This window comes from Acinonyx jubatus, chromosome A1 (genome assembly GCF_027475565.1).
Source record: "Acinonyx jubatus isolate Ajub_Pintada_27869175 chromosome A1, VMU_Ajub_asm_v1.0, whole genome shotgun sequence".
Taxonomy (NCBI): Eukaryota; Metazoa; Chordata; class Mammalia; order Carnivora; family Felidae; genus Acinonyx; species Acinonyx jubatus.
Genome location: NC_069380.1, coordinates 195464727 through 195490733, shown reverse-complemented (window position 1 = coordinate 195490733; position 26007 = coordinate 195464727). Strand labels below are relative to the sequence as shown.

At 37.0% G+C, this 26007-nt stretch overlaps 1 protein-coding gene across 2 annotated transcripts in view; it reads right to left on the bottom strand.

Moving 5' to 3' along the window:
- Positions 1–1137: 1137 nt before the first annotated feature.
- LOC106981671 (sperm-associated acrosin inhibitor-like) overlaps positions 1138–26007 on the bottom strand; it is a 117445-nt gene continuing 92575 nt past the window's right edge. For both annotated transcript variants that reach the window (XM_053200641.1, XM_053200639.1), the window contains exons 3-6: positions 6806–6882; positions 5392–5429; positions 3959–4074; positions 1138–3072 (exon numbers count right to left, since the gene is read on the bottom strand). In XM_053200641.1, the coding sequence (XP_053056616.1) occupies positions 3027–3072; positions 3959–4074; positions 5392–5429; positions 6806–6882 (277 nt within the window). In that variant the 3' untranslated portion in view covers positions 1138–3026. The remainder of the gene's footprint in view (positions 3073–3958; positions 4075–5391; positions 5430–6805; positions 6883–26007) is intronic.

The following is a 26007-nucleotide window of genomic DNA, read 5'->3' as shown; positions in this document are numbered from 1 at the left end:
ATTTCGCATTCCCATCAGCAACGTATGAGAGTTCCTCTGGCTCCACATCTTCTTCAGCATTTGGTGGTGTTGATAGCCACATGCAAAAGTTTAACTGTGTACCCATAATTCGTTCCATATATAAAAATTAACTTAAAATGAATCAAAGGTTTAAATGCCAGTACTAATACTATGAAACTCTTAAAAGGAAGCCTAGTTGTAAATATTCATGAGCTGGGATTAGGCAGTAATTCTTACATATTAATACCAGAGCACGAGCAACAAAAGAAAAAAATAGATACGTTGGAATTCATAAAATTAAAAAGAAATTGTTGCATCAAAGGACACTATTAAAAAAGTAAAAAAGACAACCCCCCATTGGAATAATGGCACATTTGCAAGTCATATATCTGATAAGGGTCTAGTATCTAGACTATATAAAGAATACTACCAAGTCGAAAACAAAAAAGACAAACAACTTAATTTAAAAATGGGCAAAGGATTTGAACAAAGAAGGTACACAAATGGCCAATAAACATGTGAAAAGATGTTCGACACTGTTGATCACAAGGGAAATGTAAATCAAACTACAATTAAATTATGCTTCAAACCTGCTAGGACAAATATAATTTTTTAAAAAATACACAATTGTGATTTGGATGAGGATATGCAGACATTGGAACATTCATTCAATCCTGGTGGGAATGTGAAAGGGTGTGCCCACTGTGGAAAACAGTTTGACATTTCCTCAAAAATGTTACAGATAGTTGTCACATGATATTCCACTTCCAAGTATATGTCCGTGAGAAATGAAAATTTATGGTCACAAAAAAACTTGCGCAAGAACGCTCAGAACCACATTATTCATTAAAGCCAGTTAGTAGATATGACCCAAATGTCTATAAACTGATGAATGGGGAAACAAAATGTGGCATATCCATAAGATGGAATATTATTCAGTCATAAAAAGGAAAGAAGTACTGATAACATGCTACAATGTAGTTAAACTTTGAAAACACTGTGCTGAGGGCAGGAAATCATTCACAAAAAACCATACACAGTAAATAAATAAATAAATGAATAAATAAATAAATAAGTAAGTAAGTAAGTAAGTAGATTTTCATATGAAAATCAAATACATATTGTAGGATTCCTGTATGTGAAATGTCCAAATAGGCAAATTCATAGAGACAAGAAATAGATGAATGGTTGCCAGGAATTAATAGGTGGGCAATCGGGAATTATGTGGTTGTTTTTTTTTGTTTTTTGGAAGGAAGTAGATGATGGAAAAGTGTTGATGATGACGGCACAACATTGTGAATGAATATATGCTATATAATATGTAATCTTGTGTTTCCAAATGGCAGATTTTAAGTTTTGTGAATTTTATCTCGATATAAGAAAACACTGTATTTTCTTTATCACATGCCAAATTTTAAATATTGTTAAATTTCCTGTGTCTCACTTTTGTTATAGCTAAAATACAGAGCTGATGTCACGAGATTCCTTTAAGAACTAAGCTGCATAACATCGGGGATGTGGGAAGCTAACTTACAAAGCTTATGTGGAAAATAGTTATGCAGGGAGGCAGAATTCCCATCACTGATGGATACTAACTTCCACCAAGTAACCCAAAGTTCCTAGAAGACAGTAGGAGTATCTGCTTTGCTTACCCACTTTTCTCAAGATAGGAGTGATTTTTAAAAAACAATATGTTAAATAAGAGGGAAAACAATACATGTATACATTTACCGGCATTCACTGAATGACGTTTTTTATACATGTCCTCTATAATGAAAAAGGCTATGAAAGCAGCTGAATGCACTTTTATGACATAGCTCTAATGTCTACATTCTACTGGACACTTTCATTAAGAATTAATACTAAAGATGTATGGGGTGCTTAGGCGGCTCAGTCGGTTAAGCGTCTGACTCTTGATCTCAGCTCAGGTCTTGATCTCAGGGTCATGAATTTCAAGCCCTATGTTGGGTTCCATGCTGGACATGAAGCCTACTTTAAAAAAAAACAACAGAGAATTAATACTAACGATGTATATGAATATGTGACTCCCACATAGATCACTCTTCTAGAGGTAGAAATGTTTAGTGAAAAGGAGAGCAGTCCTGATAATGTAGTAGATTGATACTTATCTTCTAGTAATCAATCTACATTTCTGCAAATGTACAGAATGTAACTCTACATTACAATCAAACTTTAAATGAACACATGGCCACCCAAATAAAGCCTGCTTCTTTTGGGCTGAGAGATGAAAGAAATGGAGACACATCAGACTTGGACAACAAATGGATAGATTGCAATGATGAAGGCAGAGTTGCCTGGTACCCCAGGATCACCAACCTATCTCTTGACTGATTTGTAAGAGAGAAAGAATATAATTTTTCTCCCACACCTCAGAAATTTTATGATATCTTTGAATAGGATCTCCAAGTCATGCAATGATAGACAGACCTATGTTTTAGAATTTAAGTCCTTATTGCCTAACGTTTGTAATCATAAGATTAACCGGGAGTACATATTAGAACTCAAGTTCTCAGATCCCTCTCCTGGAGGTTTTGATTCTTTAGGATATAGAGGAGCCCAAGTGTCTGTGTTTTTAATAAATTCACAAATAATGTATTATTTATTCATTTTTGAAAACATTTTTTAATTATAATTACTAAAAGCATTCATGTCTTTTCACCCAGTAACCAAAGAAGGAAAAGGTATTTTAATAAGGATAATATCATTGAACATTGGATTGATTGAAATATTTATTAAGTTGTATTAGGTTTTATGTTAAGAAACACAAAATTAAGATAGTTTTTCAACTGTCATAGAATAATTGAACATAGAGAAGGAAAACCTTTCAATCATAGGCTCATGGAAAAATTCTTCAACATCCTATATTCCATCTTGTATGCCATAGAAGTCTTTGTATGATTACCTAGGAATTTAAAACTCTGACTGAGGACGTTCTAATTGGTTGTAGAATCTACCACAAAATTGGATCGCAATAAAAGGTATTGGAATGTGTAGCTCAGGCAGAATCAGCATCTACCATAATGACTAAAATCAAATGCTCCACCACTTTCGCTGCAAAGAAAGAAAAATAGAAAGAAAAAGAAATCATTAAAAGAACATTTAAAATTACCCAAGCATTTCACTAAGTGCTTCTCAATGAGGAGCATTTGAAAATGGGACAGTGTGGAGAGGCTGTGCCACAAGCAGATGGGCTTCTGCTCTGCAACCCTGCCCATGTTCCCTCCACCTGAGGCTGCTTAGCTCTTCCTACACATTCAGTCCTGACTCGGTCTTGGAACCCGCAAAGAGCTAAGAGAGGAGAGGATTAGAGATTTTCAGATTAAATGAGAGGAAATATCTGTGATATTTGCCATTTTGGCAAGGCAGAAAGGTTGACAAAACTTCACTCCTTTTGAGTGAAGGATATATGAAGGGGGTTTAGATGGAAGGTTCCAGAATGCCCTGCTTCTAAGAAGGGTTTGGAGTAAGTCATGGAGGTCCAGAGACAGAGGAGAGCCTCAGAGGAGTCCTTCTTAGCATGAGTGGGCTAATCCACTGTGATGGATTTCAGAGTTCTGTCACTATAGGACATAATGGGATTTCTTGCTCAATTATGCTCAAGTTAGCTTGCAGCCACATCATGGAGACTACCATTTATCATCTGGACTTTGGAATTATATCAGTCATTAGACTGCCATTAGTAAATAATAATTAAATTAAGTTCAATATATTGATTTCTACATTTACAGAATACCAGCAGAGTTATATTTCAGAGGTCTAATACAAAACTACTTTTAGAAATGAGAATTTCAGAAAAGGCACAAGTCAGTTTCTGAGGCTTTTACAGAGATAGTAGTTATTTTCTGTGGCTAGGCTATCAAAAACATGGGTTTTCCTATAATTTTAGCATGGTTTCGTTATTATTTCGGAAGAGCCATATTTAGTCTTGTGTTCTTACAATAGTTCACTGCAGAAAACGCATGTATTGGAATAAGTTTGGCCATTGGTTGCACAGACTGGATCCATTTCTCTTGTGCAAAAATGTAGTTGATGTACATACACATCACAGTTTGGCTGTTAAACACAAAGAGACAACAAACAATGCATCAGGAACTTTTTAAATCAAATGTTCTTTATTCTTAATACAAAACGCCATACACCAAAATGAAATGAATATATTCTATATTGAGGTTTAAAAATAAACATCAAGGTACCCACGGTCCACTTACACATAAAATATTATTAGTATATTTCTACGAACCCAACACTATTTTTATAAAAAAACATACAAATCGCTGAATATGTTTTTGGAATTCAGCCACTCTGCCTCCACTTCATCTCATACTTGGATCAGATTTTCCCCAGTTGAACCTTGATCAATGAGGGTCTTAGAGGTATAGACCCTCCCCTCCCACACAGTTGAAAATCCACATATAACTTTTGACTCCCCCAAAACTTAGATACCAATACCCTACTGTTGACCAGAAGCCTTAGGATAATATAAACAGCCAGCTAACACATATTTTGTATGTTATATATACTATATATGATATTCTTACAATAAACTAAGCTAGAGAAAAGAAAATTTAAGAAAATCATAAGATTGCACTGTCTTGTAAAAAAATGTGTGTATAAGTGGGCCCATGCAGTTTAAACTTAGGCTGTTTAAAAGTCAACCATATTTCTCACACTGCAAGAAATCATAAAACAATTTTTTACAATACCCTTGTCTTTCTCAATAGTTTCACTATTAGATAATCTGGTAGTTTCAGATTATCACCACACTTGTATGAATTCATACATATGAGTGTTTGCATATTTGCATATGTGTATGTAACCGTATAGATATGTATGTAATGTGCATAATGACGGCAACACTGGCTATTTACATAAATAAACAATAATATGTGTATTCTTACACAACCTGCTTTTTAAACGTCTTTGTAACTTTTATCTGTTCACACATTTGGAACTGCAGCTCATTTTCCTCATTTCTATGTAAGAATCCACTCTGTGAATGTATGATAATTATTATTTTACCCACTGTTACGTGAAAAATTGGGTTGTTGGTTTTTTAATCTTCCTGTTTTGCTAGGATAAACAATTCTACTTTAAACAGCCCTTAATCCATAGCAGCCACTTGTCTATAACAAGGCTTATAGCCAGTAATGGAATTTTTAAGGAATGGGATATTTTTACCTTGTCTTTAATGTCAAATGATATTATATGGCTGGCAAGATCCTGTTTCTTGAACTCAGCGTAATAAATAACACAGTTTGTTACATTTGAAAAATCATCCTGTTGTACATAGCATAACTTGCTGTTAAAACTTACAGTATAAAACTTAAAGGTTTACCTTTTCAATTCCCAAAGTAATGAGTATTAACTTACGAGTCTACGAATTTCTGGTGAAGGTTCAAAACCAGTTTCTGCAACCAACCCACAAACACACAAATTAAAAATAAGAAGAGGAAGAGGGGAAAACCATTAGAGTCTTTGGTGAAAAGTACCCATATATTTTAGTAGCAAAGTATTATGCAAATTGCCTAATAAGGACCCTGCAAATAATGAGATGAGCCTTTTATAGCAGTATCAAAACAGTAAATTCACAAAATAAATTCAAATATAGAAACATAATCCCAAATTAATCTCACTCTGTGAAAACAGTCTTATGTATTATTTAATAATCACCAAACCCTCCTGTGAAGATACTATAGTTGTGGTTTGTTTCCATTCCCCACCCCCCACCCCCATTTTTATAGATGAGACATCCTAGTTGGAGAAGACAATGGCTTGCTTGGTGCCATTTATATGCTTTGCAAAAAGTCACTTAATATGAAAATTAATTATTATTAAAAAAATTTTTTTTTCAACGTTTATTTATTTTTGGGACAGAGAGAGACAGAGCGTGAACGGGGGAGGGGCAGAGAGAGAGGGAGACACAGAATCGGAAACAGGCTCCAGGCTCTGAGCCATCAGCCCAGAGCCCGACGCGGGGCTCGAACTCACGGACCGCGAGATCGTGACCTGGCTGAAGTCGGACGCTTAACCGACTGTGCCACCCAGGCGCCCCAAAATTAATTATTATTTAATTAATTAGTACTCAGGTATAATATCAGGGATCTACCCAATACCTCAAAGCTACTTTATTCTGAAATTTATGGGCCACCTTGGGCTTTAAGGAACATAAGTTGTCAGCAGAGGAATCATTGAGTTCTCTCCTTACACAAGCTGATTTAGAGCTGGCAAACAACAAGTTAGATTTTCAAGGAATGTCAGACCTAGAAGACATCATTACTTTTCACACTCTGCTTTTAGCAACCGTGGAATCTGACCTCCAAAAAGGAAAAAAAAAAAGGTAAATATCTTTATTTGTAGATGAACAAAATCTAAGTTCTACCACTCATTGTAACCCACCTCTTCGTCTCCACCTCTCTAAGGTGGGAAATGAGATAAAGCAAACCGCTGATGCAATTTTATAAGATATTTCTAACATACTCTGTTTCATTTTGTCAATTTAAGATTTACATACCCTAGGGGCACCTGGGTGGCTCAGTCCTGATATCCGCTCAGGTAATGATCTCATCATTCGTGACATCAAGCCCTGAGTTGGGCTCTGTGCTGACAGTTTGGAGCCTGCCTAGGATTCTCTGTCCCTCTCAATAAATTAAGTAAACATTTAAAAAAATTTAAAGATTTATAAACCCTATAAATCAACCTCCTCCATTTCTAGATAATAGCAGTTGTTTGCTGCATTTCTAAGATAATGTGAAATGCTTCATCCAGTACTAAAAAATGTACTCACCAGAATAATGAGGAAATGCCAGGGCAGTGATAAAAATAGCTTTGATCCATGTCGAGAAGAAAGACATTTTACCAAGTCTGTGGAAGAAACCCATAGAGACGTTTATAACACACGGCACAGGGACAAACTGCCCATTTCCAAATGAAGCTTTCTTATAGGTGAAGGGGCTTTTCCATGTTCCTCAATTCCTACTTAGAGTGGACTTTTCCCTTTTTCCTTCCCGCAGCCCACAGTATCAACAAGACATACATAGTAACAGAAGACCTTGTAGGGGCTTGAGAGGAACACCAGGAAAGTCCTCTGTGCATACTTAAGTAGGAGCTGTTTACTCTCCCAACCCTTGGCTCAGCCCACAAGGAGCCGTGCTGCACTTAAGGAAATATGCGCTTTGGAATCTTAGTTTTTCACTAGAAAACAGAAACCATTATTTCGGGAAGGACTGACCTAGAGCAGTCCTCCCATCCATGCTACATACCACAACTCTCTTCACAGAGTCCCCACCTGACCCACCCGACACAGAGAAGACAGTGGCAAGTGGGGTCTGCACAGACAAATAGGGACTGTGCCTATTTGGTTCATCTTCCTTCTCAACTAGCTCCACCCAGCTGAGGAATCTTCTTTATTAATCTGATGGTAAGGACCTTAATGAGGATGAGTTGGCTCACGGCAGGTAAGATGCTGAGGTACTCTGTGTTCTGCCTAGAGGCTGTAAAATAGCTGTGAAAGATTCCTCACACGTGAATTCTCAATAGATCTTCTCTAAACAGGACGTTTGGGACAATTTGAGCAGAGGTATCCCCAAATATGGGGAGGAGAGAGGAATAGTGCTTTGAAAACCCAAGATAGAGAAGAGATGTGAAAGCTTTCTACTCTATCGAGTTGGGAAGAAAAGGAGAATCCAAGCAAGAAGAGGAGAAAGCGTTTGGGGAGCTATAATTGGACACATAACCTAGCCTCTTAGTATTTTGCAATACCAGAAGCACATTGGACTTAATTGGATATTTGATTTGCAGTAACCTTTTTATTTTGAGATCAAGGGAGATTCTTTCCTAAAGCCTTAGGAGTTCTCATGTTCTCATGTTCCTTTCAACCAATTTCCCCTAATGGGAACATCTTGTAAAACTAAAGTACAAATTCACAACCCAGAATGTTCAAGAAGCTCCTACATGAGCATCAGAACAGCTTGCCTTAGCGACCTGGGCTAGAGGACAGCGTGTGCCCTGAATTATATGATGAATAATTTGATCTTTACCTCAGAGTGAAGCGAAAGACCCTATACGGTTTGAAGTAGGAAGAAACTGAATCAGAGATATTTAATGAATCTCCTTTGCAGTCTGGCTCAGTGGCAAGAGTTTTGGCAGATGAAAGTCTTGAGTTCAAATCCCATTAACCACTGGGTAACCTTGACAAAATATTCAGACCTTCTGGTCCAAAACTTCCTAACTTTAAATGTGAGAATAATTTCTGTCTCATAGGTTTGTCGTAAATATTGAGGATAAAGTATTAAAACAGTCTGCACGCTGGTTGTGCGTCAGACTTAACATTTGTCACCCTAATCTAACCTGCCTTTTTTTTTTTATCAGTGAAGAAAGCCAGGATTTAGAAAAGAATCTCGGAGTCTACCACTGTTTCATGCCGACTTAATGGGAGGGTACAAAATCTGCTAAGTGCAAGAACTTTTCCCCTATTATAATCAAGTGACTATTTACATTAGTTCTTGGAAATATTTACATAGACACCATCAGAGATATTTGGGCAGGCAAATCCTTTTGACACATTTGTGGAGAAACTAAACTGAAGTTGAGTTATCGTGAAGCCTATGTCTCACCCACTGGACTTTTTCTCTTACAAGTATTGATCAGCAGAGATTAAGAGCCAGAGACACTGCCTATGATGCACAATAGGCCACACGTTTTTTTAAATTAACCGTGAAAGAGAATGCTAAAAGTATGGATTATTTAATGTAGATCTGTCTTTCTTCAAAATGTTTAATATGCATAAATATTTGAACATATGCATAATGTACAAATATTTTATATACAACTACACTAAAATCACACAAATATATATATATATTTGTACATATAGTTAATGCATGTGTATGTATATTTATGTGTTCATGCATGTATCTATATCTACATATAATATATGTAAGAACACATATATAATAACACACATATATGCAATAATATGCATTGGTGTTATATACACACCATATAGATGTATATATACTTATATACATATACACATACATATAAAAATAGTATATGCACATATACCATGTACTATACATACATATAGATGATACACAGTACATACACACACTATATAAATATATACACACAGATATACACATATGTCTACATAAATTGCCTAAGTGAGCCCTAATGTTATCCCAAGTATCTTTACAAAAGAAAGACAGAAGAAGGATTTTTTTTTAATGTTTATTTTTGAGAGAGAGACAGAGCACAAGCTGGGGAAGGCAGAGAGAGAGAGAGGGAGACACAGAATTCAAAGCCGGCTCCAGGCTCTGAGCTGTCAGCACACAGCCTGATGTTGGGTTTGAACTCACAGACTGCAAGATCATGACCTGAGCCAAAGTCAGAAGCTTAACTGACTGAGCCACCCAGGTGCCCCCAAGCCCACCAGATTTGAATAAAGACATCAGCCAAAGAATTCAGACACAATTAAAGTTTGTTTTAAATATTTCTTTGGGAGAGAGGACACCTCACAAGACAGAAGAAGGTTGGATGCAGACCCACCAAAGAAGAAGGTCTTATGCAGATAGAGCTGAGAGAGAGTCGAAGATATTGGTCTTAAAGAATAGATAATAGATAGATACAGATAGATGATAGAAGGATAGATAAAAACAAAAATAGAAGAGTAAATAAAGATATTTCTCTGTAACTAACTTTCTTCACTTAGCAGTTCAAGGTATATCTTCATAAAAATGTACACAGATGTACACAATTCCTTTTAAGATGTTCTTGTTAAATACTTTGCTAACAATGTTGTAATGAACATGATCATACAGGTCATTATATGCTCATTCAATTCGTTCTAGACTTTTAAAAGTCGCATTTTGAGTCCAATAACATATGCAGCTTAAAATTTATAGAAAAGAGAAAATTCCTGTCCAACATACTTGTAGTCTTTTACTACGGAAAATATAAATTACAAACATGACTGTTCCTCCACACCTCATCAAATGAATGTCTTCTGAAATATTCATGTTTCCACATACACATTTAAATACACACACACACAAAACATATATATTTGGATGATTTTGTTCAGTTGCAGAATTTCATCATTTGGGAATCAAATTAAAATTACAAGTTAATGAAGCCACAATTTCTATTTTTTTTACTTTTAAGCATTTTTGTCTGCCAACATGGTTTATCTTGTTATGAGAGTTCTGAAATGTGAAGAAGTTGTTCTTTGCTAATTAATATAATTCATTGTGATTTTCTCCTCTGCAGAATGAGAAATTTTTGAAACTCTTTTCTGGAACCTCTTGTCATACATGGGATGTACCAGTGAACAAGTTGTTTGAAGTCGTAATGTGTGCACTTTGGACATGCTGCCTGTTGTATCCATTTAGATACTCTGAATATTAAGTCTAGCTGGAAAATATTGACTACATGTTTATTTATGTCTCCTCTCCAATATTTATGGTGCTTAGGAGATCCTGTTAGATACTGGAGGCAAAATATCCAATATATAGACATCAATATAGGCAGAATTGACCATGGGATTCTGTAGAAGCAGGCAATTTCCAATATCTAGGAAGCAAAAGAAACTATAAACCTTACAATCAGAGGCAGGTTTGGTAATCACATCTTGTAGCTGGGTACAATTGAAAAACTATGGTCAGTCAGTGAACTTTATCCTTGAAAAATTCAGAGGTAAACATGCTTAGAGTATCTTTTATGGGAAGGCATAAGTCATTATCCAAATTAATAAAGTTGAAAATATTACTTTCTTCTGAAAAATCAGATTCACTGATGCTCTCTGTGGGATATATTGCCTCACTTTCCAACTGTGCATAAGTCTGAATTTGTCTCCAAAGCAAATTGCCTTGTCAAATAACAGGTAGTATAACAATGAATTTTACCATAAATAATTTAATTTAAAAACTAAATTAGAGATTTCCATTTAAAAAAGAAACCAAGGTGATGCATTTGTTGGAACCAACTATTTGATCTTACCTGAAAACAACATTTAAAAATTTGTAGCTATTTAATAGAGACCATCTAATTTCAAATAGCTTTCTCATGGTGTCACTTAAAAAAACAAAACAAAACAAAACAAAAAAAACCTGACATCTAGAACTGTATAGGAAATAAGTTAGATTTGACCTCAAAGGGCCCATATGTTAAATCACATTTCTTTCCCTTCATTCCTAGAAATACAAATTTCAGTGACATATATAGGGAACCACCTCATTCGCTTGTGAAACTGTACCCACCGACCCAACCGATGCACAGCAGGGGGCAGAGAAAGCAGTCTCCCCTTCTCTTGGAACTCTTGTTTCTACAGCAGAGTTGGGGGGATTCCCACATAGACACAGTGCTCCTTACAAAGCCAGTGATATTCAAGAATCTTCCTCCATTCTGGGAAATTAGTCTGCAGGTTAGGGCAGTGTTTGCTGGTGGCAGGGTCCATTTGGTTATTTCTTAGTAAGCCCGTAGGGTAGGGAAGTCTGACTGCCGTCTTTCTTTAGAATATGTGGTACTTGTGACTTTTTGACATCAGTTTCACCTTGGTTATCAACAAGAAACTCCTACATAGTGTCCTACTACATTAGAATAGCCTTGCAAAGCAATAGGACCACAGGAGAGGGACCCCACGACATCTGCAATGTACGTGTTGTAGCCAATTCAATGTCAGCATTTGGTGGGGGGGGGGGAGGGAAGGACAATGCATTAAGGAATTCGGGGTGCCAGCAGAGTCTCCTTGACATAGCTGACAAGTTCCTCAGACTGGATGATCCTTGAGGACAAGATCATATAGTTCATTTTACACTGGCACAAGGTGCTCAAAGTGTATGTGTGTGTGTGTATTCCAGCTTTATTGAGATATAATTGATATATATCATTAACTTTAAGTTGTGCAGTTTTTGATTTGATACACTTTTATATTGCAGAATGATTACCACTATAGCATTAGCTAACACCTTCATCACATCACATAATTACTTTTTCTTTTTTTTTGGATGGAAATTATACTCTTAGCAACTTTCAAGTGTATAATAAGTATCATTACTGCATCATCATGCTGTACATTAGATCTCTGGAACTTACTCATCTTATAACTGAAAGTTTGTGCCCTTTGACTAACATCTCTCCATTTTCCCCACTCCTCAGCCCCTGGTAACTACCATTCTACTGTCTATTTCTTTGAGAATGGGTTTGTTTGTTTGTTTGTTTTTTTAGGTTCCACATATAAGTGATATACAGTATTTTCATCTACATTCTCATAGAAAACAGAATTCCTTCCTTTCTCATGGCTGAATTATGTTACACTGCATATATACACCCCACATCTTTATCTATTCTCTTTAATCTATTCATCCATTGACACTTAAGTTGTTTCATATCTTGGCTATCATGAATAATTCTATAGAATGGGAAAAATATTTAAAAATCATATAGCTGACAAGATATTAATTTCTAAAATATATAAAGAACTCATAAAACTCAATAACAACAAACTGAAACAAAAATAAAATCCCGCAAGCATCTGATTTAAAAATGGGCAAAGGGGGCGCCTGGGTGGCGCAGTCGGTTAAGCGTCCGACTTCAGCCAGGTCACGATCTCGCGGTCCGGGAGTTCGAGCCCCGCGTCAGGCTCTGGGCTGATGGCTCAGAGCCTGGAGCCTGCTTCCGATTCTGTGTCTCCCTCTCTCTCTGCCCCTTCCCCGTTCATGCTCTGTCTCTCTCTGTCCCAAAAATAAATAAACGTTGAAAAAAAAATTTTTTTAAATGGGCAAAGGCACCGAATAGACATTGTTCCAAAGAAAACATAGAAATGGCCAACAGATACATAAAAAGGTGCTCCACATCACAAATCAACAGGGTAATGCAAATCAAAACCACAGTGAAGCATTGCCTCATACCTGTTAGAATGGCTACCGTCAAAAACACAAGAGATAGTAAGTGTTGGCAACGTTGTGGAGTAAAATGGAACTCTTGGGCAAAGTTGGTGGGTATGCAAATTAGCACAGCCATTATGGAAAGTAGCATGGGGGGGTTCCTCAAAAAATTAAAAATAGAATTACCTTACAATTGGGCAATCCCATTTCTGGGTATATAACCTGAATACACTGAGTGCACAGCACCATATTGTTGCCTTAGCCATTAAGTGTCACAGTAGGCATCTAGAACTTTTTCATCTTGTCTAACTATAACTTTATACACCCTGAGCAACAGTTTCCCTTTTATCCCTCCCTCAGTCGCCTGGCAACCACCATTTTCTCCCCTGCTACTACAAGTTTGACTACTTTAGATAACTCATACAGGAGAAATCATGCCAGTATTTTGTTCTTCTGTGACTGACTTATTTCACTTAGCATAATAAGTGTCCTTATTATCTGCCAGGTCCATTCACGTTATAGCAAATGGTAGCATTTCCTTTCATTTTAACGTTGAATACAATTCCATTGTACGTGCATATCACGTTTTCTTCATCCTTTTGTCTGTTGGTGGACATTTGGCTTGTTTCTATATTTTGATTATTGTGAATAATGCTGCAGTGAACACTGGAGTGCAGATATCTCTTTAAGATCCTTTTTTCAATCTTTGGGATATTTACTTTGGAGTAGAATTGCTAGATCATATGGTAGATTTATCTTCAATTTTTTGAGGAATCTTCATTCTGTTTTCCATAGCTGCACCATTTTACATTCTCATCAACCATCTTAGTCCATTCATGTTGCTATAACAAAATATCACAAACTGGATAGCTTACAACAACAAAATATTAACAGTTCTGGAGGCTGGGAAGTCTGATGTCAAAGCGCCAGTGTGGTTGCATTATGGTGAATGTTCTCTTCCTGTTTCATAACTGGCACCTTCTCACCCTGCCCTCACCTGGGGCAGGGGGCTAGGGTTCTCTCTGGAGCCTTCCTCTTAAGGTATTAATTCCATTCATGAGGGTTCCACCTGCATTACTTAAGAACAATCCCAAAGGTCTCATCTCTGAATATCATCACCTTTGGGAGTTAGGATTTTAAATTCTTTTTTTAATGTTTATTTATTTTTTTGAGAGAGACAGAGACAGGATGTGAGTGGGATAGGGGCAGAGAGAGAGGGAGACACAGAATCCAAAGCAGGCTCCAGGCTCTGAGCTGTCAGCACAGAGCCTGACGCGGGGCTCGAACTCACAAGCTGTGAGATCATGACCTGAGCTGAAGTCGGACACCCAACCGACTGAGCCACCCAGGTGCCCCGGGAGTTAGGATTTTAATGTGTGAATTTGGGGAGAACACATTCCAAACATAGCACCAACAGTATACAAGAGTTCCAATGTCTCCACATCTTTGCCAACACCTGTTATCTCAAGTGCTTTGTTCATTTCTAAATCTTGTTATTTGCTTTTTGCTATTGAGTTGAAGGACTTCCTTTTCTATTTTGAAAACTAACACCTTACCAGATGTATGGTTGGCAAATATTTTCTCCCATCTATAGGTTGTATTTTCACTCTACTTATAGTTTCCTTTGCTGTACAGAAGCTTTCTAGTTGAGGTAGTCTAACTCATCTACTTTTGCTTTAATTGTCTGTACCTTTCGTATCGTATCCATGAAATCGTTACCAAGACCAATGTCATGAAGCTTTTTTCCCTTATGTTTTTTTCTAGGAATTATACAGTTTCAAGTCTTACATTTTAAGTTTTTTAATCCATTTTGAGTTGATTATTTTGTGAATGGTGCAGGATAGCATAAAAACATAATAAAGACAATTAGATAGAAAGACATTCCATGTTCATGGATCGAAAGAATTAATATTGTTGAAATATCCATAAAACTCAAAGTGATCTACGGATACAAGACAATCCCTATTCAAATCCCAGTAGAATTTCTTACATACACAGAAAAAGCAGTCCTAAAATTTATATAGAACTACAAAAGACTCAGAATAGCCAAAGTGATCTTGAGAAAGAAAAACAAGGCCAGAGGCATCACACTTCATGATTTCAAGATATAATACAAAACTACAATAGTTAAAATGGTATGGTACTGGCATAAAGACAGAAATAGATCAGTGGAACAGAATAGAGAACCTAGAAATAGATCCACACATTTTCTGTGGAAAATATGACAAGGGTGGCAGAAATACACAGTGGATGAAGGATAATCTCTTCAACAAATGCTGCAGAGAAAGCTGGATATCTCTGCATACATACAAAAGGGTAAAATTGGACCACAAAATCCAGTTTTCAGTCTTACTCTATAGTTACGATAATCAAGACAGTTTGATATTAAAAAAGAGTTGGAGGGGCACCTGGGTGGCTCAGTCGGTTAAGTGTCCGACTTCAGCTCAGGTCATGATCTCACTGTCCATGAGTTCAAGCCCTGCGTCAGGCTCTGTACTGACAGCTCAGAGCCTGGAACCTGCTTTGGATTCTGTGTCTCCCTCTCTCTCTGACCCTCCCCGGCTTGTGCTCTGTTTCTCTCTGTCTCTCAAAAATAAGTAAATGTTAAAAAAAAATTTCTTTAAATAAAATTAAAAATACTAAAAAAGAGTTGGATGTGTAGATCAGTGGTACAGGTCCCAAAAAACTGGTACAAAATAATTCAATGCAGGAAGGATAGTATTTTCAGTAAAGGGTGCTGAAACAATTAAATATGAATAGTCAACTAGCAAATGTATAGCTTATTAAAAGATTAACATAAAATGAAGCATATATTTAAATGTAAAAAGAAAAACTATACAACTTTTAGAAGAGAACACAGGAAAGCTCTTTGTGGCCTAGCATTATTATACAAAGCACTACACAGAAACTTGATAAAGAAAATTAAAAAAAAAAAATCATTGGAGTGGTGGAAGTGTGTTTCTTTGGCTTTTAGAGAAATTTTACAGTTATTTTCTGTACACGCTGTGCCTAGATCATCAGCAAATGGATTATCTTAATTATTTTGTGATTTTTTTCATTACTTTGAAAGAATAAATATTTACTATTGTGTTCTTACTTGAATACAAGGCAAAAATCACATTTACTCCAGTAAGTGTGGCCATTGGTTGCAGATTGGAAAATGTTCTTTTGTGCAATTTTTAAAAAGTATTTATTCATTTTTGAGAGAGAGGCAGAGAGAGAGAGAGGGAGACACAGAATCCAAAGCACATTCCAGGCTCTTTGCTGTCAGCAGAGAGCCCCATGCGAGGTTCGAACCCACAAACCATGAGATCATGACCTGAGCCGAAGTCTGATGCTTCACTGACTGAGCTACTCAGGTGCCCCTTTTGTGCAATTTTTTAAAAATGTTTATTTATTCTTTGAGAGCGAGAGAGAGAGTGAGAGAGAGAGAGAGGGTGCGAGCAGGGAAGGGGCAGAGAGAGAGGGAGGCATAAAATCTGAAGCAGGCTCTAGGCTCTCAGCCATCAGCAGAGAGCCTGATGCGGGGCTTGAAATCATGAACTGCAAGCTCATGACCTGAGCTGAAGTCATTCACTCAACCGACTGAGCCCCCCAGATGCCCCTTGTGCAATTTTTTTGGATGACTGAGTGGACCACATTCTGGGTGTAAAACAGACAGACAATACGCATTTATTAGACAACGAATATTTGAATATGATCTTAAATCTTACTATGAAATGCCATACATCCATAAAAGGATAAATATAATCTATATTTAGGTGTAAAGGCAAACACCTATGTAGTCATATTCCAGTAAATAATAAAACATTGTCAATATTGTTATAAAATCTGAGAAAGGCCATGAAACTGGCTGAGTGTATTTTTATCATGTAACCAACTCCCTACCTCCAGCCCTTCCAGATCATATCTTTCTCACTCCTTCCCCCTACAGACACCAGAAGAAGTAACCTAACCAAATTTTCTATTTATTGTCCCTATCTTCCTCTAGAATCAACGTGTATGTTCATAGTAAAATACATTATGTGTATCTACATGCTTTTCCTTTTACATTCTCCGTGACCTTAATTTATACTGATGTTTAGAGATGTAGTTCATTTATTTTCACCCTATCTAATATTCCACCATGTAGATACGTAGAAATCATTGCTATTTATCCTTCTACACACTGATACTTGGGGTGATACTTTTTTCCTATTGTGTTGTTGGATGAATAAGTCTACCCTCAATACACTTTCTCTCAGTTTTGTGTACAAGTAACTACCTATGGAACAATTTGGAATTTGGGCGTAATACGATAAATATACTATCACCTTGTATAGAAAACACTAAATGGTTTTGTAATGCTTGTTAGATTTCTGCTTCTTTTTTTTTTAAGGTTTATTTATTTATTTTGAGAGAGAGAGGGAGAGAGAAAATCCCAAGCAGATTCTGCACTGTCAGTGCAGAGCCTGACATGGGGCTCAGTCTCATGAATCATGAGATCATGACCTGAGCCAAAATCAGGAGTCAGATGCTCAGCTGACTGAGCCACCCAGGTGCCCTTTTAGATTCTATTTCTTAACGTCGGTGTAATAATAATACATATATAATTTTACATTTTGAAGAATTGTGGGGGGTTTTTTTTGTACATTTTGCTTGGTCAGTTTTGCTGTGATTTTCAAAATGGAAAATGGCTAAAAATTTACATGCTTCAACATCCAAAGGAACCAATAATAACTTACCAAATGTCTGATACGTGATGACTTAAAAAAATAGTTTCTGCAACCAAAGAACAGTTTAAAAAGATAAAAAGGCCACACATATATCAGTAGTAGAACTGCACCTAGTGAGGTCAGAATTTTGTGGCAGTAACAAAACTACAAATTCTCAAATGTATCCAAAACTTAGAAAAAATTAACCCCCAAACGATCTAGATCTATGAAAAATAGTGTTACATATGAGTTTTAATAACTCCTATACTTGAAGATACCATTTTTAAAAGTTTGTATCTAAATTCCAGTTAGTTAACATACAGTGTAATGTTAGTTTCAGGTGTACAAGGTAGTGATTCAACACTTCCATACAACTCCCTGTGCTCATCACAAAGTGCCCTCTTTAATCCCCGTCACCTATTTCACCCATCCCCTCACACACCTCCCTCTGGTAAATATCAGATTGTTCTCTAGAGTTAAGGGTCTGAAAATACTGATTTTGAAAAGCTTTATAAAAGGGACATTTCATTGTGACATAAGACAAAGCCTGTGTGAAGCCGCTTAAATATGAATCAATTCTGCTCTAATATCAGGGTTCTATTTAATACCTAACAGCTACTTTTTTCCAAACGTTATGGGGCCACCTTGAACTTTAAGGAAGGCAACTGGTCAACTGAGGTATGCATGAGTTCTTTCCCTATACAAGGTCTTGATTTCAGGGACTCAGAGCTGATAATTAAAAAAAAAAAAATCAGATTTTCAAGGAATACCAAACCTAGAAGAGATCACTCCTCTATATTTTTCACTGAACTGCAGTGGAATCTGGGCCCCAAATGGGAAAAGAATTTGGTTAAAGTTCTTGAGTTACAGATGAACAAAGAGCTAAGGTCTACTGCCCATTCTAATCCATCACTCAGTTTCAACTTCTGTAATGTGGGAAATGAGAAAGAGTAGCTCAATGAAGAGATATTTGAAAGAAATGTATATGCCCTGTGTCATTTTACCAAGTAAGAACTAAAAGGCCAATAAAACAACCACTCCATTCTTAAGTTACAGCAGAAAGCTTCCTGCTTTTCTAGGATATGCAAAGTGTTTTACCCAGGAATGGAAAATTTATGCACCAGAATAAAAGAGTAAAGGCCAAGATGAAATGAAAATAGCTTTGATCCATAATGAGAACAAAGTCATTTGATTGAGTCTGTGAAAGAAAACCTTCAGGATGTTTGCAACAATGGCACAGGGACACATTGCCCATCTCCTATGGATAGGCAAACAGAATTTAGGGTACGTTTTAGAAATGTCTTACTTGTAAAGGAATTACTCCAACTCCCCAGATTCCTCGTTAAGGTGGACTGTTAGCTCTGCTCTTCTTCCAACCCTATAATTCAACAAGAAATATGTCAACAGAAGGCTGTCCTAGAGATGTGAGAGAAAATCCCACGAAGGTACTCTGTGAACATAAGAGGAGAAGCTGATTACTTTTGCAAATCTTTACATCAACACACAAGGAACCTGGCCACATTTTAAGCAAACATGCACAGTTCAATCTCAGTATTTTCTTCAGAAAAATAGAAGTAGTTATTCCTGGAAGGATCAATCTGGAGCAAGACTCATAGCAATAGTATACACTAGGGCTACCTCCCTAGGTTCCACACCTGGCAAAAAAAAAAAAAATTATATATATATATATAAAGAGAGCATACTGAAAGCAGCAAGAGAAAAAAATGACCCATCACATACAAAAGAACAAAAATACAATTAACAGCTAATTCCCCATCAGAAAACACTGACGCCAAAGGTGGTGGCTTAACATATCCCAAGTACTAAAAGAAAAAAAAAAAAACCTTCAACCAAAAACCTTATACCCAGAATAATGATCTTACCAAAATGAAGGCAAAATAAAGACATTTTCAGAGAGAAAAATACTAAGATAATTTGTTGCTATAAGACCGTGGTCTTGACTTATAAGAAACATTAATGGAAATCTTTTTGGATTAAAGCAAGTAATATCTGACAGTAATTTGTATCCACATTAAAAAAAAAAGTGCAGTCAACTTCTGGAATGATAGCATGAGGAATTCTGTTGACCCATTCTTCAGTGAAACTGGTATAACTTTTTTTAAGTCAAGTCTCTGGAAATGGTCTTAAGGGAAAACAGTAAATAAAGAAATATCCACTCAAAACAATTCTACTATAAAAATTCATAAGAAAGACAAGTGTCTACAGTATTTGAACCAAAGTGCTTCTCCCCTTCCCTTTGCCCAGTCAATAAGGTGGAGACTCCACTCCAGACTGCTTTATCTGATAACACAGGAATATCTCTTTACCCAGGTCCAAGATGGAGGGTTTTCTCCAAGGAAGAGCGGGACTTCAGCATTTCTCTTCTCACCTCTATTGTCCTGTTTCTAAGGCTAATTCTTGAGTGAGTACATTCTAGGATTGAGGGTTTCCTTCTTCTACCCAACTCTTCCATTCCATTGTAGAATGGAGGTTCTGCCTTTGGTGTGGCATACAGTGAATATTATGCACACTGATGGTCCTTCTCCCAGCTCATGAGGAAATGGTCCTATGCCAGAGAGGCAAGCGAAGTGAACCTGAGGCTACTGCTATACCTCCACTGAGTGCTCAAGCCTTACAGAATGGGTGTCACTCAGATAAAAGCTTGTCATTGTCCTCACACCCAGCTCCAGAACCTTGGTTCAGAGGTTTTGCCTTGGAGGAGAAACAGGCCATAAAACATAGCTCCAGATGTCTTCCCAAAAGAACTGATTTCATTTACAACAGAGTGTGAAGAAGTGTAAACCTCAGAGCTCGTTCAAAAACCATGGGGGTTATTGTAAAGGGAATTAGGAGATTTATGGACCTAATGAAGATTCAGCATAGACTATAGGTTAGCTAGTTTGCGGGGGCTAAATCAGGAATAAGACAGCTGGAAGGAGCCTTCCTATTATAAGAATAAACATAAAACACTGACCTCAGAGACTATTCCACCCAAGGAAATATTTTGTTTAGTTTGTATTTATGTCCCAAGACATCGTTGTAAACAATAGAGTAATCTGCTGGAAATCAGTGGAGCTTACAATTCAGAGAAAGAGTAGCAGAGGCCCAGTCTGTGCCATTGTCATTCGAGGCAACTGTAGGCATACACAAAGTTGTGTCTCCTTAAAAAGCAGCATCAAAACCTTAATATTTAGTGGGAGGTGGGGGAATAAATGGCACTACAACTATCCAGCCTATCACTAAACAAATAAATAGGCAAATAAGAAAGACAAACTTCATGGGGGGGAGCAGTAACCAGGAATGCTACAAGTCATTACAATATGTTATCTAAAATGTTTAGTTTCTAACAAAAAATTAGAAGGCATGCAAATAAACAGGAAAGCATGACCCATCACAATGAAAAAAACAGGCAACACAACTGCCTGTGAGAGACACCAGATGTTGGATTTAACCAGAAAACATCTTAAAGTACTCATTATTAACATTTCAGAACTAAAGGAAAGCTCGAAAGGAGTAATGGAAAGTATGATAACAATGCCACCTTGAATAAAGGATATCAGTAACGAGAAGCAAATGGAAATTCTAGAAATTAAACGGTATAATTCCTGAAATAAAAAGTTCACTAGAAGTGCACAGTGGATTTGAACTGGCAGAATAAATGATTAGTGAATTTTAAGATATATCAATTGACTTTATGCAAGCCAAAGAACAAAAGTAGAAATACAGAAAAATGAACACAACCTCAGAGAAACGTGGGACGCCATGTAGCACATTCGACAGTTGTGTGGTAGCAGTACCATAGAGGAGGAGAGAGCAGGGAGACAAAAACTGTTTGAAGAAGCAATGTCTGAACACTACCCAAGTTTGTTTTAAAAAAAATCTAAACATCTAGGAAGCTCAACAAATAGCAAGTAGGTTAAACTACAAAGAGACCACAAATATACACATCATTGTAAAAATGCTGAAAGTCAAAGACAAGGAAAAAATCTTGAAATGACGAGAGAATACCATACTGTTTTAATTACTATAACTTTGTAATAAAACTTGAAATCAGGAAGCATGATGCCTCCAGCTTTGTTCTTCTTTTTACAAGATTGCTTTGGCTATTTGGGGTCATTTATGGCTCTACACAAATGTTAGGATTGTTTGTTCTGCTTTTGTGAAAAAAATGCCATTGGAATTTTGATAGGGATTGCACTGAGTCTATGTATTGCTTTGACTAGTATGGACATTTTAACAATAGTAATCTTCCAGTCCATGAGCATGGAATATACTTTAATTTATATGTGTCTTCTTTAATTTCTTTTCTTCATGTCTTCTAGTTTTCAATATACACATCTTTCATCTCCTTAAATTTATTCCTAGGTATTTTATTTTTTTTGATTCAATTGTAAATAGGATTGTTTTCTTATTTTCTTTTTCTGATAGTTTGTTATTAGTGTATAAGAACACAAAAGTTTTTGTGTATTGATTTTGTATCCCATGAATTTACTAAATTTGTTATTAGCTCTAATATCATCTCATCTGAAAATAGTGGCAGTTTTCTTCTTCCTTTCCAATTTGGATACTTTTTAATTTCTTTTTCTTGCCTAATTGTTCTGGCTAGGACTCCCATTCCATGTTGAATAAATGTGGTGAGCTTATTAGTAGATTGGGCATGATTGAGATAAAGATCTGACACAACACAAGGCTTGATTTTTGAAAGCAATAATTGATAAGTTTGAACTTCATGATAATTAAAAACTGCTGTTCTGCAAATGACAATATCCAGAGAACGAGAAGACAGGACTCAGACTGGGAGAAAATATTTCCAAAAGACACATCTAATAAAGAACGGTCATTCATATGATACAGGAACCATGCTTCTTGGTATTTACCCAAAGGAGTTGACAACTTATGTCCACACAAAAACCTGCACACCAATGGTTATAGCATCCTTAATCACAACTGCCAAAACTTGGAAGCAAACAAAATGCCTATCAGTGGATGAATGGATAAATTGGTACATCCAGACAATAGAATATTATTCAGATCTAGAAATAAATGAGCTATTAAGCCATGAAAAAACATGGAGGAAATTTCAATGTATATTACTAAATAAAATAAGCCAATCTGAAAAGGCTATATACTATATGATTCCAACTCTATGACATTCCGGAAAAGGCAAAACTGTGTAGACAGTGAAAAGATTAGTGGTAGCCAGGAGTTGGAGAAGGAAGGGATGAATAAGTGGTACACAGAGGATTTTTAGGATAGTGAAAATATTCGGTGTATCATAATGATGGATACATGTCATTATACATTTGTCCAAATCCATAGAATATAAAACACTAAGAATAAATGTGATGTAAACTATGGACTTTGGGTGATTATGACATGTCAGTGTAGTTTCATCAACTATAACAAATGCACAACTCTGGTGAGGGACATTGATAATGAAAGAGGCTATGCATGTTGTAGGGGCAGAAGATATATAGGAAATCTTTGCACCTTCCTCTCAAATCTGCTATGAACCTAAAACTGCTCTGGAAAATAAAGTCTCATTAAAAAAAAAAAAAAAGACAAAGAAACCTATTTTAAAAATGGGCAAATGACCTGAACACATATTTCTTCAATAAGATCTGAAAATGGCCAATAAGCACATGAAAAATACTCAACATCATTAGCAAAAACCAGGAAAATACAAACTAAAATCACAGCGAGATACCACTCGGATGTCCAAACCCATAGAATGCACAACACCAAGAGTGAACCCATTAAGTAAACTGTACTCTTTATGTGATAATGATGTGTCAGTGTAGGTTCCTGACAAACATACTGCTCTGGTGGAGGATGTTGAGAATGAGAGAGGCTTGGCATGTGTGGAGGCAGGGAGTATACGGGAAATCTTTCTACCTTCTGCTGAATTTTGTTGTGAGCCTAAAAGTATTCCAAAAGATTATATTATGTAAACGGGGGTTATACCTTCATCCTGGTCTGAGACCACATCCACTGGCTCTCATGTTCTAATCCTCACCACTCTTTACCAAATGGAGACTACGTTTGACTGCTTCTGATATCCAGATGTCTTATGTAGACATTAAGGCCATTCTCAGGTTCATCAATCTAGACATTCCATGCATGAAGGTCTACCCATCACTTCTGTGTCATTTTGGGCTCAGGAATTTTGTGAGGACTTGCTGGTTTCCAGCACCCTGAACAAAAATTGAGACACAGATTTTCAATACTCTTCAATACCCAAACATGTCTGAATTCAGCAAATTTCCTGTTTTTTAAAAAAATCTTTTTAGGGGCATCTGGGTGGCTCAGTTGGTTAACCATCCAACTTCAGCTCAGGTCATGATCTCGTGGCTCATGAGTTCAAGCCCGCGTCGGGCTCTGTGCTAACAGTTCAGAGCCTGGAACCATGCTTCGGATTCTGTCCCCACCCCCCGCCCCTCCCCCACTCATGCTCTGTCTCTCTCTGTCTCTCAAAAATGGATAAATGTTAAAAAAAAATTAAAAAATCTTTTTAATATTTATTTATTTATTTTTGAGAGAGAGAGACAGAGTGCAAGCAGGGAAGGGGCAGAGAGAGAGGGAGACACAGAATCCAAGGCAGGCTCCAGGCTCTGAGCTGTCAGCACAGGGCCCAATGCAGGACTTGAACTCATGTACTGTGAGATCATGACCTGAGCCAAAGTCGGCCACTTAACCAACTGAGCCACCCAGGCACCCTGCAAATTTCCTCTTGATATTAACCCCTCCTCATGGTTGATGGGACGGAGAAGAGCCATAGTCACTCTTCTGAACTATCACCAGCACCGAAGTCGATCATTCTTCCCTGAAACTTCTCTCTGCTAAATCCATAAAGTATTGGCTTTAACAAATATAATCTTAAATTTTTGTTGCTTAGAAACAATCCTTGGGAAGTGATTTTATGAAACCAAAAATTCATCTCTGCGTGCTTTATCACTGACGTGATGACTTCATTCTGAGCAATGAAGCTCTTCATCTAGTTGTATATATAGGGAGACATTAGGCTAACCGTGAGTGTAGGAGAGAGGGTGGGGCAGAAACAAAACAAAAATTAAAAACATATATTTTTTTCAAATTAACATCCCGTGAAGTAATATTAATGCCTTCAACATGGAGTGGAGGACTCCCCATCATTAAAACATGGAGACTGTATATACAAGATCAGATTTGAGCAGGTCCTGAAGGCACAAGCAAATTCCATGAGTAAGTGCTTGTGGCCCTACCATGCCACATTGCCTTCTCTGTTACAATTAAGCTGTATGCCTGGTTATTATCTTCATCTTTCTTCCAGTTGCAGGAGATGAAGTTTTCTTTAAAGAGGCAGTGGATGCCATCTGACCCTATTTTCATCAAGTTGGTCACTGATCAACCTAAACCTAACATTTTCTCCCTTCAAGTATTCAATGAGTCTTAACAACCACCACCCAATTTCAGAGTCATTATAATTTCCATTTTCCTACATTTCCCAAATATCAGAGATATTGCATAAGCCAGAGGACCCCTTCCATTAATATTTGGTCACACTCAGCTCAGAGGAAACTTAAAAATTGCACTGTTGGGGGGCCTGGGTGGCTCAGTCAGTTGGGCATCTGACTCTTGATTTTGGCTCAGGTCATGATACCACGGTTCATGGCATCGAGCCCTGCATCGGGCTCCACACTGACAACAGGGAGCCTGCTTGGGATTCTCTCTCTCTCTGCCCCTCCCCTAATTCCCACTCTCTCTCTCTCTCAAAATAAATAAATAAACTTTTTTTTAAAAAATGCGTTGTGACAGCATGCTATGGGACATCAACACTACTTACTACCAGGTCATGAGGTAGTCATTGCAATTTGGTGGCTAGATGTCCAACTCCAGAACCACATCCTTATAATCTACTCCCTATGATTAAGGATGGCACCTATCTTATTAGGCTGGCTTATCTGGAAGATCTTGATATGTTGATTTACATACTAAGGTTTATTGAGGACATGTTCCTGGAAGAGATTAGTTAAGGAGTGGAGGAGTTGAATTAGGAGGAGAAACAAGTCAAGCAAAGGTGCAATTTTATGTGAATTTCCAGATACAGCCTCGTTCCATGGGGAGCATAAGTTACGCCACAGTTTGTTCTGCTGCAAAGCAAGGAATCTGTGCTGCTCTACTCCTGCACCACTCACTCAGTAGATAGAGGTTGCTGAAAGGTAATGTAAACTCTTAGCACTTTCAGTTTGGGGAACATCCAGAAAAAAATAGAACTAGTAGCCAGTAAGGGTAGTACTGTAAAGAAAGTTGTACGTCCAAGTCATAATGAGCAAAGTATACAAAATCCGGGAGAGGAGTAAAGATTTAATTGGTAAAAGGAATCTGGGTGAAGTATGCCAGTGTCCTCTACAATATTCTTGTAATCAAAAACC